At 42.7% G+C, this 14,555-nt stretch overlaps 1 protein-coding gene across 1 annotated transcript in view; it reads right to left on the bottom strand.

Moving 5' to 3' along the window:
- Positions 1 to 3,562: 3,562 nt before the first annotated feature.
- IMPACT (impact RWD domain protein) overlaps positions 3,563 to 14,555 on the bottom strand; it is a 52,796-nt gene continuing 41,803 nt past the window's right edge. The window contains exons 10-11 of the mRNA XM_068237282.1: positions 11,393 to 11,527; positions 3,563 to 3,986 (exon numbers count right to left, since the gene is read on the bottom strand). Coding sequence (XP_068093383.1) covers positions 3,918 to 3,986; positions 11,393 to 11,527 — 204 coding nt within the window. The 3' untranslated portion in view covers positions 3,563 to 3,917. The remainder of the gene's footprint in view (positions 3,987 to 11,392; positions 11,528 to 14,555) is intronic.

Genomic DNA, 14,555 nt, shown 5'->3' with positions numbered 1-14,555 from the left:
CTGCAGCTGTCCTGTGCCCTCGCAGTCTCGATCTGATCCTCTTGTCCCCCGCCTGCAGCTACTTTCATTTTCGGTGACAGGCCCGGCAGGCCTGGCCACGCGTCTGCTTCTTCGCGTTCCTGACAGGGCGCTATTGCGGACAGGAACGCGAAAAAGCAGATGCGTGGCCAGGCCTGTCGCCGAAAGCGAAAGTTAACTGCCGGCGGGGGAAATGAGGATCCGAGCGAGACTGCGTGGGCACTGGACAGCTGCAGGGGGCTGGAAGAAGCCCCAGGTGAGTAAAACTCTTTTTTTTCAGTCTTAAGCATCCCTTTAAAGATAAAATGTGACAATTATTTGAAATATCCACAAATATTTGTCTTACTGTATAAATAGCTAACCTTTATTGTAAAGACATTTGTCCAGTAGAAAAGTATGCATTATTGGAATGGCAATATTTAACTAGATATCCCTGTTGAAACCAGTATACAGTACATGACCATTATGAACTAAGACAAGACAAGACAAATAACATTTATATTGCGCTTTTCTCCTTGCGGACTCAAAGCGCCAGAGCAGAGCAGCAGCCACTAGGGCGCGCTCTATTGGCAGTAGCAGTGTAAGGGAGACTTGCCAAAGGTCTCCTACTGAATTAGTGCTGGCTTACTGAACAGGCAGAGCCAAGATTCGAACCCTGGTCTCCTGTGTCAGAGGCAGAGCCCTTAACCATTACACCATCAGCCAACTAACTGTGTACTAAATTCGGAAAGGGCCGTAGTTATATATTGTATGTATTGTATTATATTGTATGTAAAATAAATATACAGTACATAAAATACTTTCCTGTTGGACAAATATTTTAACACTGTTAATGATTATGGCTCATGATTATTGATGTATAGCAATTAATACCATAATAGAATATTGAGCATTAATATTTATCTGTGATAGAAAATATATGTATAAAGAAATAGGCATAGTTACATAGTTACTTTTGTTGAAAAAGACATACGTCCATCGAGTTCAACCAGTACAAAGTACAACACCAGCCTGCTCCCTCACATATCCCTGTTGATCCAGAGGAAGGTGAAAAAACCCTTACAAGGCATGGTCCAATTAGCCCCAAAAGGGAAAAATTCCTTCCCGACTCCAGGTGGCAATCAGATAAAATCCCTGGATCAACATCATTAGGCATTACCTAGTATTTGTAGCCATGGATGTCTTTCAACGCAAGGAAAGTATCTAAGCCCCCTTTAAATGCAGGTATAGAGTTTGCCATAACGACTTCCTGTGGCAATGCATTCCACATCTTAATCACTCTTACTGTAAAGAACCCTTTCCTAAATAAATGGCTAAAACATTTTTCTTCCATGTGCAGATCATGTCCTCTAGTCCTTTGAGAAGGCCTAGGGACAAAAACCTCATCTGCCAAGCTATTATATTGCCCTCTGATGTATTTATACATGTTAATTAGATCTCCTCTAAGGTGTCTTTTCTCTAGCCTAAATAAACCCAGTTTATCTAACCTTTCTTGGTAAGCGAGACCTTCCATCCCACGTATCAATTTTGTTGCTCGTCTCTGCACCTGCTCTAAAACTGCAATATCTTTTTTGTAATGTGGTGTTAAAGAGACACTGAAGCGAAAAAAAAAATTATGATATTATGATTTGTATGTGTAGTACAGCTAAGAAATAAAACATTAAGATCAGATACATCAGTCTAATTGTTTCCAGTACAGGAAGAGTTAAGAAACTCCAGTTGTTATCTCTATGCAAAAAAGCCATTAAATTCTACGACTTTCAAAGTCGTGGAGAGGGCTGTTTTCTGACTTTTATTATCTCAAGTGTTAGTGGACTATTTACTTTTTCTCTGCCAGAGGAGAGGTCATTAGTTCACAGACTGCTCTGAAAGAATCATTTTGAATGCTGAGTGTTGTGTAATCTGCACATATTATAGAATGATGCAATGTTAGAAAAAACACTATATACCTGAAAATAAAAATATGAGAGTATTTTCTTTGCTGCTAATCTTCTAGTAATTATTCATAGGACACAACCAATTCGTTATATCATATTTTTTTTTTCGCTTCAGTGTCTCTAATCTAAAGAAGCAGGAAACCCCTGTAAAAATGCATCACCTAAACATATTGTACTAGTAGGTAATAAATTCTACTAGTGTTTTTTAAACTATTTTCCTTTTCACCCACTTCTTAAAAAAAATAAGTTTTCAACATCATGGCATGAGCGGAAGCCCCTGAAGGTATGAGACAGATACTCAACTCCCTGGAGGCCTTCTTTGTATCGACTTTTATAGAATCTTGCTGCATGACATCATGCTTGCTCACTCTTCCAGCCATAGCAGTTCCTCTTCAACACATTAATCTCATACCTGTATGCACCTCCACCTGTACAGTACCATCATATGGTAAGATGTTCTCACATTATATGTTCAGCATTGGTTTACCCTAACCTCATTAGGAATCACTATAGAGTACATACTCTTCAAAGATGTTTTTTTTTTTTTTTTTTTGTCAAAAGCAACAGTACTGTTTTCCACACTTTTGAGAGTGAACTGTTTGATTTAGATTTAAAGACACAACTTTCAAGAAACAGTGTAAAATTGTACATTTTCTTCCAGAGTAAAATTAATTATATACTGTATTACTTTTTCCTGTGTCACTGTCACTTACATTAGGTAGTGAAACTCTGACAGAACTGTCAGGTGTTGGACTAGTCCAGTAAAAGGCAAACTTGGCTAAGTCCCACAATGCATTTGCCTTTATGAATCATGACTGTGGCTGTCAGACTCTTGCAATGCATTGTGGGACTTGTAGTTCCTTAACAGCTGGATAGCCAAGTTTGCATATCACTGGACTAGTCTATCTCCGCATGTGGGATTCATAGGGTTTTTCTTTATTTACTAACTGAACTGCAGTTGCTCAGTCCAACTGCCACGATAGTCTGCAATGAAGTAGGGAAGCTGGCTAACATTTTTGTATAAATCCCCTCCAGGAAGCGTTTTGTAAAGAATAAAGGTAATTAATACTGAGAATCCCCATGAGGAAGATTACCGGTCCAAAATCTGTCAGATCTGTCAGCTTTTTACTACAAACTGTAATTGACAGCAACATACCGGTAGGTTATTGTGCATATTATTCTGGGAGAAATACACATTTTATATGTATGTATTTTAAATTTCATAATGTTTTGTGATAGTGGTTCTTTAAAGGACAAATGAAGTGAGAAGTATATGAAGGCTGCCATATTTATTTCCTTTTAAGCAGTACTGGTTGCCTGGCATCCTGCTGAACCTCTGCCTCTAATACTTTTAGCCATAGACCCTGAACAAGCATGCAGTAGATCAGGTGTTTCTGACAATATTGTCAGATCTGACAAGATTAGCTGCATACTTGTTTCTGTTGTTATCCAGACGTTACTGCAGCCAAATAGATCAACAGGGCTGGCAGGCAATGGGTATTGTTTAGGAAATAAATATGGCAGCCTCCATATCACTCTCGCTACAGTTGTCCTCTAAGCAGTCCTTATGGTTGTCCCCAGCTCAAAAACAAGAAGGGGCAATGTCCTACTGTATATCTTTGTTTATATAAATTTGAAAACATATCACATCAGATTGGGGTTCCTTTTCTTGTGCCGGCCACCTTCTTACTTCCACCTTCCTACTTTTGGAGGCATTTGTCAGATTACAAGCATGCAGTTCATTTTGTCTGCATCTCTAAGAGATTACTTCAGAAAATTATGTGATTGCTCTGGTTTGCGTTACAACGATATACATGTGCCTGAATGTCTTTATACTTCCTTTCCAGTTTTGGTTTTATAATAAAGTTCATGAATGTATATCACAAGTTCATAAAATGCAATTTTTTGAAAATTAGATCAAGCATGTCTTCTTAACCATATTGCTGTTTTATGTAGGGTATATTAATGATCTGCCCTCTTCTTGTTTTCTTTGGCACTGTTTTTGTTCTTTCCATGTTTCCCAGATTCATCCTGAAATTAAAAGAACAGTAACGTAATATCATCAGTATTATGTACTTTAATTACATAGTGCTGACTTTATTCACAACACTTTGTACTGCACAGTGCATTGATTAGTTTGTGACACTGACTCTTCTTCAAAGTATTCCGCAATGTCATTTTCCTACCAGTCAAAGCCTGATATCCCCTGCCATTGTGTAAGGAGCATCATGGGGAAATCCAGTCAACATACAAGCGAAGCAGAGGGCTATATGTAGCCGCGGTGGACCCAGCAACCAAATTACTCCCTGTACCTGCTAAATGCACCTATTTGAATTGGCACCTATGCTGGCACCCTAACCACATATTTTTAGCCAAAGTGGGGGGGCAGTTAGGTTTAGGCATAGATTTAGTTTAGTTCAGTTAGGCATCTATAAAAGGAGAGTTCAAGTGAGAATGGGGTCAGGTTAGGGAGTAGTAAAATATTGTTAAAAATTACTAATAGTGTACTATTGTAATTACATAGACCCTAATATAGGTAGTCCACGACTTACGAACGACCCGCCGATACGAAGGGCATGGATTCTGTGTTTCCATAGGAATAAGTCAAAAACAAAATTTGGCTTTTGAACTTGTATAAGCAGGCACAGAGGGCAGAGTTGACACAGAGGGGGACACTGGAGGCATGGGGGGGGACAGAGGGAGGGGCACAGAGGAGGTACAGGGGACAGAGGTGGCACACTGTTCCGACGTAAGAACAGATTCAGGTTAAGAACGTACCTACAGTCCCTATCTTGTTCGTTAACCGGGGACTACCTGTGGTAGAATATCAATATGTATCAGTATTCTGCTAGCTGCTATTTCTGGTGCCCAAATTAACTCTGTATCCTTTTTACATTCTTATGCCATACAAGCACTTTTTAGGATGTGGCCAAAAATTGGACTGTTCGGATGAGACTCCTTCATACATGTGGAGAACATACAAATTCCATGTATTTATTTTCCTGGCTGGGAATCAAATTTGGTATGAAGTCGTTTGAAAATTAACTAGGTTAGTATTAGGGTCAAGTAAGCTTAGCATCAGAGGTTATGGTTAGGCAGGGGCGTAACTAGAAATTACGGGGCCCCCCTGCAAAACTTTGGATGGGGCCCCCTACCACCTTTTCTACGTGCCTAGACTCCTCAAGCATCACTACACGACACAGCACTTGGGGAGGGCTAGAGAGGATGTACACAAGAGCCTGCTGCACACTGAATAGGGACTGTCTACAAATCTTTGTTTGCAAAACTTTGTATTATTTCTTTCCAGTGGCAGAGCAGATGCAATCATTAGAATAACTGAGCAAAGAGCAGAACCTTTTTTTCTCTCCTTGCCCTTAGTCGTCAGTCTCTCAGGGCGGGGCCCCCTGTGGCTTCTGGGCCCCATGTGGCTGCATCCCTTGCAGGGTCTATTGTTACGCCCCTGTGGTTAGGTATCCATTTTTTACTTTTTACACCAAATAGTTGGTTAAGGTAAGTGTCAGACATAGTTTAAAGGGTTAATTTTAGGGATTTAGGGCTGAAGATAAGGGCGATGATTAGTGGCAAGGTTAAAATTCCCAGAAATACAATTTTGTCTTCCCAGCTGTAAACACATTTGACACGATATTATTGAAGTGTACCCAAGGTGAGGTGACATGATGAGATAAACAGGAGTATGTACAGTGCCAAACATATAAATAACCAGGCTGTGTTTCTTTCTCTGCCTAATAGAGTTAACTTTCAGGCATGCAAGTGACAGCTTGTCTCTTGCCTGACCTTTGTCAGATTATGGCATAACACTCACTGATAAGGAATCACAGCCATAAACCTTTTTCCTAACAGAGAAGAGCTTCTGACTGCAAGGGAAATATAAACCAAGGTTAATAGATCTTGTATTTTAGCTCTGGGGCACTTAATAGACTGCCATTGAACAGAGATAATAAAACATTATTTCATAGTTACATAGTTATTTGGGTTGAAAAAAGACATACGTCCATCGAGTTCAACCAAAGAACAAAGTACAACACCAGCCTGCTCCCTCACATATCCCTGTTGATCCAGAGGAAGGCGAAAAACCCTTACAAGGCATGAAACCCTTACAAGGCATGAAACCCTTACAAGGCATGTAAATGTCTAAACATACAATAAAACCAAGAGAAATCTAAAAAAAAAAGGGTCATTTTTAGGGGTAGGAGGAGAAGGAGGATAGATACAATTGTTTATGTCAACAGTTTATTTTCACCTCAGGTTCACTTTAACCACATAACGACCGCCCCCAGCCGATGGGCGGCGGCAAAGTCTGGGCCCAAACGACCGCAATACGCCCATCGGCGGGGGCGGCTGCGGGAGTGGCTATGCGGCGATCGCGTCATTCGTGACGCGATCAGCCGCCGGGGACTGGCTCCGCCCCCCGTTCGCCGTAACCCGCCGGCCGTTCGGAAGCGCCGGCGGGTTACTGGCATCCGGATCGCCGCTGCAACAGTGTATAATAGGCTTTGTAATGTATACAAAGCCTATTATACTGGCTGCCTCCTGCCCTGGTGGTCCCAGTGTCCGAGGGACCACCAGGGCAGGCTGCAGCCACCCTAGTCTGCACCCAAGCACACTGATTTCCCCCCCCCCTGCCCCCTGATCGCCCACAGCACCCCTCAGACCCCCCCCTGCCCACCCCCCAGACCACTGTTTGCACCCAGTCACCCTCCTAATCACCCATCAATCACTCCCTGTCACTATCTGTCAACGCTATTTTTTTTTTAAGTCCCTAATCTGCCCCCTACTCCCTCCTGATCACCCCCCCACCCCTCAGATTCTCCCCAGACCCCCCCCCCCCCCCCCCGTGTACTGTATGCATCTATCCCCCCTGATCACCTGTCAATCACCTGTCAATCACCCGTCAATCACCCCCTGTCACTGCCACCCATCAATCAGCCCCTGATCTGCCCCTTGCGGGCAATCTGATCACCCCCCCACACCAATAGATCGCCCGCAGATCCGACATCAGATCACCTCCCAAATCCATTGTTTACATCTATTCTCTCCTCTAAACACCCACTAATTACCCATCAATCACCCCCTATCACCACCTGTCACTGTTACCCATCAGATTAGACCCTAATCTGCCCCTTGCGGGCACCCAATCACCTGCCCACACGCTCAGATTGCCCTCAGACCCCCCCCTTATCAATTCGCCCGTGCAATATTTACATCTGTTCTCCCCTGTAATAACCCACTGATTACCTGTCAATCACCCATCAATCACCCCCCGTCACTGCCACCCATCAATCACCCCCTGTCACTGCCACCCATCAATCAGCCCCTAACCTGCCCCTTGCGGGCAATCTGATCACCCACCCACACCAATAGATCGCCCGCAGATCCGACATCAGATCACCTCCCAAATCCATTGTTTACATCTATTCTCTCCTCTAAACACCCACTAATTACCCATCAATCACCCCCTATCACCACCTGTCACTGTTACCCATCAGATTAGACCCTAATCTGCCCCTTGCGGGCACCCAATCACCTGCCCACACGCTCAGATTGCCCTCAGACCCCCCCCTTATCAATTCGCCCGTGCAATATTTACATCTGTTCTCCCCTGTAATAACCCACTGATTACCTGTCAATCACCCATCAATCACCCCCTGTCACTGCCACCCATCAATCACCCCCTGTCACTGCCACCCATCAATCAGCCCCTAACCTGCCCCTTGCGGGCAATCTGATCACCCACCCACACCAATAGATCGCCCGCAGATCCGACATCAGATCACCTCCCAAATCCATTGTTTACATCTATTCTCTCCTCTAAACACCCACTAATTACCCATCAATCACCCCCTATCACCACCTGTCACTGTTACCCATCAGATTAGACCCTAATCTGCCCCTTGCGGGCACCCAATCACCCGCCCACACCTCAGAACGCCCTCAGACCCCAGCCCTGATCACCTCGCCAGTGCATTGCTTGCATCTATTTCCCCCCTCTAATCACACCTTGAGACACCCATCAATCACCTCCTGTCACCCCCTAGCACACCTACCCATCAGATCAGGCCCTAATTTGCCCCGTGTGGGCTCCTGATCACTCGGCCAAACCCTCAGATCCCCCTCAGACCCCCTTCCGATCACCTCCCCAGTGCATTGATTGCATCTATTTTCCCCTCTAACCGCCCCCTGAGACACCCATCAATCACCTCCTGTCACCCCCCTAGCACTCCTATCCATCAGATCAGGCCCAATACATCCTGTCATCTAAGAGGCCACCCTGCTTATGACCGATTCCACAAAATTTGCCCCCTCATAGACCACCTGTCATCAAAATTTGCAGATGCTTATACCCCTGAACAGTCATTTTGAGAAATTTGGTTTCCAGACTACTCACAGTTTTGGGCCCGTAAAATGCCAGGGCAGTATAGGAACCCCACAAGTGACCCCATTTTAGAAAGAAGACACCCCAAGGTATTCTGTTAGGTGTATGATGAGTTCATAGAATATTTTATTTTTTGTCAAAAGTTAGCGGAAATTGGATTGTTATTGTTTTTTTCACAAAGTGTCATTTTTCACTAACTTGTGAGAAAAAATAAAATCTTCTATGAACTCACCATACCCCTAACGGAATACCTTGGGGTGTCTTCTTTCTAAAATGGGGTCACTTGTGGGGTTCCTATACTGCCCTGGCATTTTAGGGGCCCTAAACCGTGAGGAGTAGTCTAGAAAACAAATGCCTCAAAATGACCTGTGAATAGGACGTTGGGCCCCTTAGCGCACCTAGGCTGCAAAAAAGTGTCACACATGTGGTATCGCCATACTCAGGAGAAGTAGTATAATGTGTTTTGTGGTGTATTTTTACACATACCCATGCTGGGTGGGAGAAATCTCTCTGTAAATGGACAATTGTGTGTAAAAAAAATCAAAAATGTGTCATTTACAGAGATATTTCTCCCACCCAGCATGGTTATATGTAAAAATACACCACAAAACACATTATACTACTTCTTCTGAGTACGGCGATACCACATGTGTGACACTTTTTTGCAGCCTAACTGTGCTAAGGGGCCCAAAGTCCAATGAGTACCTTTAGGATTTCACAGGTCATTTTGAGACATTTGGGTTCAAGACTACTCCTCACGGTTTAGGGCCCCTAAAATGCCAGGGCAGTATAGGAACCCCACAAGTGACCCCATTTTAGAAAGAAGACACCCCAAGGTATTCTTTTAGGTGTATGATGAGTTCATAGAAGATTTTATTTTTTGTCACAAGTTAGCGGAAATTGATATGTATTGTTTTTTTTTTCACAAAGTGTCATTTTCCGCTAACTTGTGACAAAAAAAAAATCTTCTATGAACTCACCATACTCCTAACAGAATACCTTGGGGTGTCTTCTTTCTAAAATGGGGTCACTTGTGGGGTTCCTATACTGCCCTGGCATTTTAGGGGCCCTAAACCGTGAGGAGTAGTCTAGAATCCAAATGCCTCAAAATGACCTGTGAATAGGACGTTAGGCCCCTTAGCGCACCTAGGTTGCAAAAAAGTGTCACACATGTGGTATCGCCGTACTCAGAAGAAGTAGTATAATGTGTTTTGGGGTGTATTTTTATACATACCCATGCTGGGTGGGAGAAATCTCTCTGTAAATGGACAATTGTGTGTAAAAAAAATCAAATAATTGTCATTTACAGAGATATTTCTCCCACCCAGCATGGGTATGTGTAAAAATACACCCCAAAACACATTATACTACTTCTCCTGAGTACGGCGGTACCACATGTGTGGCACTTTTTTGCACCCTAAGTGCGCTAAGGGGCCCAAAGTCCAATGAGTACCTTTAGGATTTCACAGGTCATTTTGCCACATTTGGTTTCAAGACTACTCCTCACGGTTTAGGGCCCCTAAAATGCCAGGGCAGTATAGGAACCCCACAAATGACTCCATTTTAGAAAGAAGACACCCCAAGGTATTCCGTTAGGAGAATGGCGAGTTCATAGAAGATTTTATTTTTTGTCACAAGTTAGCGGAAAATGACACTTTGTGAAAAAAAACAATTACAATCAATTTCCGCTAACTTGTGACAAAAAAAAAAAATCTTCTATGAACTCACCATACATCTAACGGAATACCTTGGGGTGTCTTCTTTCTAAAATGGGGTAATTTGTGGGGTTCCTATACTGTCCTGGCATTTTAGGGGCCCTAAACCGTGAGGAGTAGTCTTGAAACGAAATTTCTCAAAATGACCTGTGAAATCCTAAAGGTACTCATTGGACTTTGGGCCCCTTAGCGCAGTTAGGGTGCAAAAAAGTGCCACACATGTGGTATCGCCGTACTCAGGAGAAGTAGTATAATGTGTTTTGGGGTGTATTTTTCCACATACCCATGCTGAGTGGGAGAAATATCTCTATAAATAGACAATTGTGTGTAAAAAAAATAAAAAAATTGTCATTTACGGAGATATTTCTCCCACCCAGCATGTGTATGTGTAAAAATACACCCCAAAACACATTATACTACTTTTCCTGAGTACGGCAATACCACATGTGTGGCACTTTTTTGCGGCCTAACTGCGCTAAGGGGCCCAAAGTCCAATGAGCATCTTTAGGCTTTACAGGGGTGCTTACAATTAGGCACCCCCCAAATGCCAGGACAGTAAACACACCCCACAAATGACCCCATTCTGGAAAGTAGACACTTCAAGGTATTCAGAGAGGAGCATAGTGAGTCCGTGGCAGATTTCATTTTTTTTTGTCGCAAGTTAGAAGAAATGGAAACTTTTTTTTTTTTTTTTTTTTGTCACAAACTGTCATTTTCCGCTAACTTGTGACAAAAAATAAAATCTTCTATGAACTCACCATGCCTCTCACTGAATACTTTGGGATGTCTTCTTTCCAAAATGGGGTCATTTGGGGGGTATTTGTACTATCCTGGAATTTTAGCCCCTCATGAAACATGACAGGTGCGCAGAAAAGTCAGAGATGCTTGAAAATGGGAAAATTCACTTTTGGCACCATAGTTTGTAAACGCTATAACTTTTACCCAATCCAATAAATATACACTGAATGTTTTTTTTTTTATCAAAGACATGTAGCAGAATAACTTTCGCGCTCAAATGTATAGGAAATTTTACTTTATTTGAAAAATGTCAGCACAGAAAGTTAAAAAAGTCATTTTTTTGACAAAATTCATGTCTTTTTTGATGAATATAATAAAAAGTAAAACTCGCAGCAGCAATCAAATAGCATCAAAAGAAAGCTGTATTAGTGACAAGAAAAGGAGGTAAAATTCATTTAGGTGGTAGGTTGTATGACCGAGCAATAAACCGTGAAAGCTGCAGTGGTCTGAATGGAGAAAAAGGCTCTGGTCCTTAAGGGGCGAAAAGACTGTGGTCCCGAAGTGGTTAATAGAGTATACATAAAACTTACTGTAGAATTTGTGTAATTGTGTTCTACAAGTATATTTCGTGCGCAGTTGTTGATGTGCTTGAATCGATCAGGCCCGAGCAGGATACCTCCATACCATCGTGATACCACCACCATTACATCCCTGGCATCTAAAATCTATAAACACAATAAGACAAAATATGCAATACTAAAACAAAACAAGCATTTACAAAGCCCTGAAAAACTGTTCTTGCCCAAATATCATGTTTAGCCACGTGTTCACCCTACAGTACATTCACATACTCTCTGCCACAGAAGGGGGTGAATGGTTAGTCTGCAGTGTTGAGGAGTCCAGCACGTGTGCTTACTCCACACATTCATCCAGGAAGCAGGGTGGTAGGAAGCAGTGCAGGAGGCCAAAGCTGGGTTATTGTCAAGGGATAATAATCAAATGCAACTTACCAGCCAGCTGGTTGAATCTATGACCACCGACCACCTCATATTTTTAAATGTGCTTTACATAATTTATCCATATAGATTCAGCTTGCTTTGCTCTGGTCTGTGACAGGCATATTTTAAGCTGACAGTTTGGGATTCCAGCTTTGATGACATAGCCCAAATTTACCTGACGTTGAAATACTGTGAAGCATCACTTGCAGACACAGACTTCAATAATAATCCCTGTGAAAGCTAATTATCCTAACAATTTCACATTCCCAGAACTGACACTTTCCAAAATACACGTGATCTATTGTGTATTAACCTAAGAGAGAAAAAACAGAGAGAGACTGACAGATAGAGAGAGAGCAAGACAGAGAGAGAGGGACAGAAAGAGAGAGAGAGAGAGAAAGAGAGAGAGGGGGGGGGGGGGGGGTACAGAGAAAAAGAACAAGAAGGGAAAATAAAATGGAGAAAAACTATAGGGAATGATCAATTACAGAGAAAAGGAGGAGGAAATGAGAATGAAGGCCGTACACATGCCTGACTAAGGCGGCTGATAACGACCACCTGAGCTGATAGTCAGGCGTGTGCGCAGTGCCCCCCACCACCCACCCGGCGAATCAACTCAACCCCGTGACTGCTGATCGCATTGTCTGCGTCGCTCCTCAGCGTGATGTCAAGCTTGTGGCGCTCCATCATCCCTCCGCTACATAGCTACATGCCATAACTACAGAACACATTGTCAGCTATGCAGCTGACCCGCCTCTGTTCTACCCGCCTCTTATCTATGTCCTGTCACACTGCTGGTGAACTAGGTAGTTTTTTGTTTAGTTTTTAGTTTCAAATGTATTTATGGAGAGGTAGTCAAGATACACATGAATCTTTAACCACTTTGTCCTCCTTGACGTATAAAAACGCCAAGGAGGACATGTGCGCTCCCGCGGCCGATCGCGCGCATGCACGCGCACTCCCGGCCGCGGATTCGGTAGTCCAGGAATCAATGAATCAGGCTATGGTGCCCTATCACCGATTCCTCTCCCCCGCAGAAAAAGCGACAGCTTCTCTCGGAAGCTTCGCTTTTTCTGACTCTATGTCCCTCTAGACGTACATTGTACGTTTAGAGTGAAGTCATGTAAACAAACTCAAGGTTGCCATCTTGTGGCCAAAGAGTAAAACTACATCTAAAAGTAAAAAAAAAATTACACTACACAAATATTTCCCTAAATAAAACACTATTTACTTCCCACCCTCTCAAAAATACCCACATAAAATGTTTAATAAAAAAAAACCAAAAACATTACAATAAAAAAAAGCACATAAATATTTACCTTAGGGTCTAAACTATTTAAATATCTATGTAAAGATGAAATATTTCTATATTTTTTTTATAAGCTTGTAAATAGTGATGGATGCAAAACGGAAAAAATGCTCTTTTATTTCCAAATAAAATATTGTCGCCATACATTGTGAGAGGAACATAATTTAAACGGTGAAATAACCGTGATAAATGGGCAATTACAATATGTGGGTTTTAATTATGGAGGCATGCATTATTTTAAGGAGTTTATGCGCATGGGTCCCACTTATTACAATAGGAATGTGTTATGTAGGTTCACATAAGTTGAGAATACTGTTTTTACATTTATATGGTCTAATCTTTGAGCCTCTGTTTAAGATGGATAATAGTACTAGTATATAAATATTGATTTGAATATTTGTGTGGGCCCCTCGGGATGCCTTTTTGTCTTTGTTTTGTTTTCTTAGGTTGTTTTGTATGTTTATTTTGATTGATTATGTTTTTCGTGTGTGGATGCTGGTATCAAACGGTAAATGCCATGCTGTGCCGAGGTTTTTTGCATGCCTCCCTCCTCTCCCCCTGCTCGCCGTCAATGGGACGCTGAACTTTCGTTTGCGCCCCATGCTGGGACGCACGGTGTGCTTACGTCCGTCTCCATGCGCCTTGGTGCGCTGGGCGGCGTGTGACACCGTGCGTCTGTGATTGGCTGTCTCTTGCAGCTGATCAGGTGTACCATGTGGGTGGAGATGGGCGTGGTCTAGAGCTGAAATACTCGGCACAGTCTGTCAGTGATTAGAGAGCTGTAAGGACGCTGTCTTGGAAGAGGCCGTCATTGGCAACGGCGAAACATGTCGACACTTATGCGTCTATTCATGGACTGTATCCCAGCAATCTTCTTGTAAGCCAGAGACCCTGTACTTCCCTGGGGTCATCTACACTGGATGGTAACTATGCATTACTCCATGCAGCGCTCATGAACTGCCTTATAACTGCCCAGAAACTGCTGCTTGCTAATCCAGCTAATCTAGCTTTTTTGCTTTGCCACTACCAAGTGTTTTTACATCAATGTTTGCTGATCTAACTGCATTTTGGATTAGAGGCCTGTACTTCCTTGGGCTCATCCACATTGGATGGTAACTATGCATTATTTCATGCAGCGCTTGTGAACTGCCTCCTAACTGCTCTCAAACTGCTGATTTCTAATCCAGCTAACTCAGCTTGCCTGCTTTGTTGCTATCAATGTCTGCTGATCTAACTGCATTTTGGATTACATTTGAACCATCCTAATTGCTCCCAAACTGCTGATTTCTAATCCAGCTAACCCAGCTTGCCTGCTTTGCTGCTATCAATGTCTGCTGATCTAACTGCATCTTGGATTACATTTGAACCATCCACATTGGTGTTTTGATGCATGTATTGATATCCCTGTCTGTGCTGGAACTTTTTCTCTGGGCTAAGAGAGGCTTT

The sequence above is a fragment of the Hyperolius riggenbachi genome, chromosome 5 (genome assembly GCF_040937935.1).
Source record: "Hyperolius riggenbachi isolate aHypRig1 chromosome 5, aHypRig1.pri, whole genome shotgun sequence".
Lineage (NCBI taxonomy): Eukaryota > Metazoa > Chordata > Amphibia > Anura > Hyperoliidae > Hyperolius > Hyperolius riggenbachi.
The sequence above is the reverse complement of the archived record's forward strand: the minus strand, read 5'-3'. Positions and strand labels throughout refer to the sequence as shown.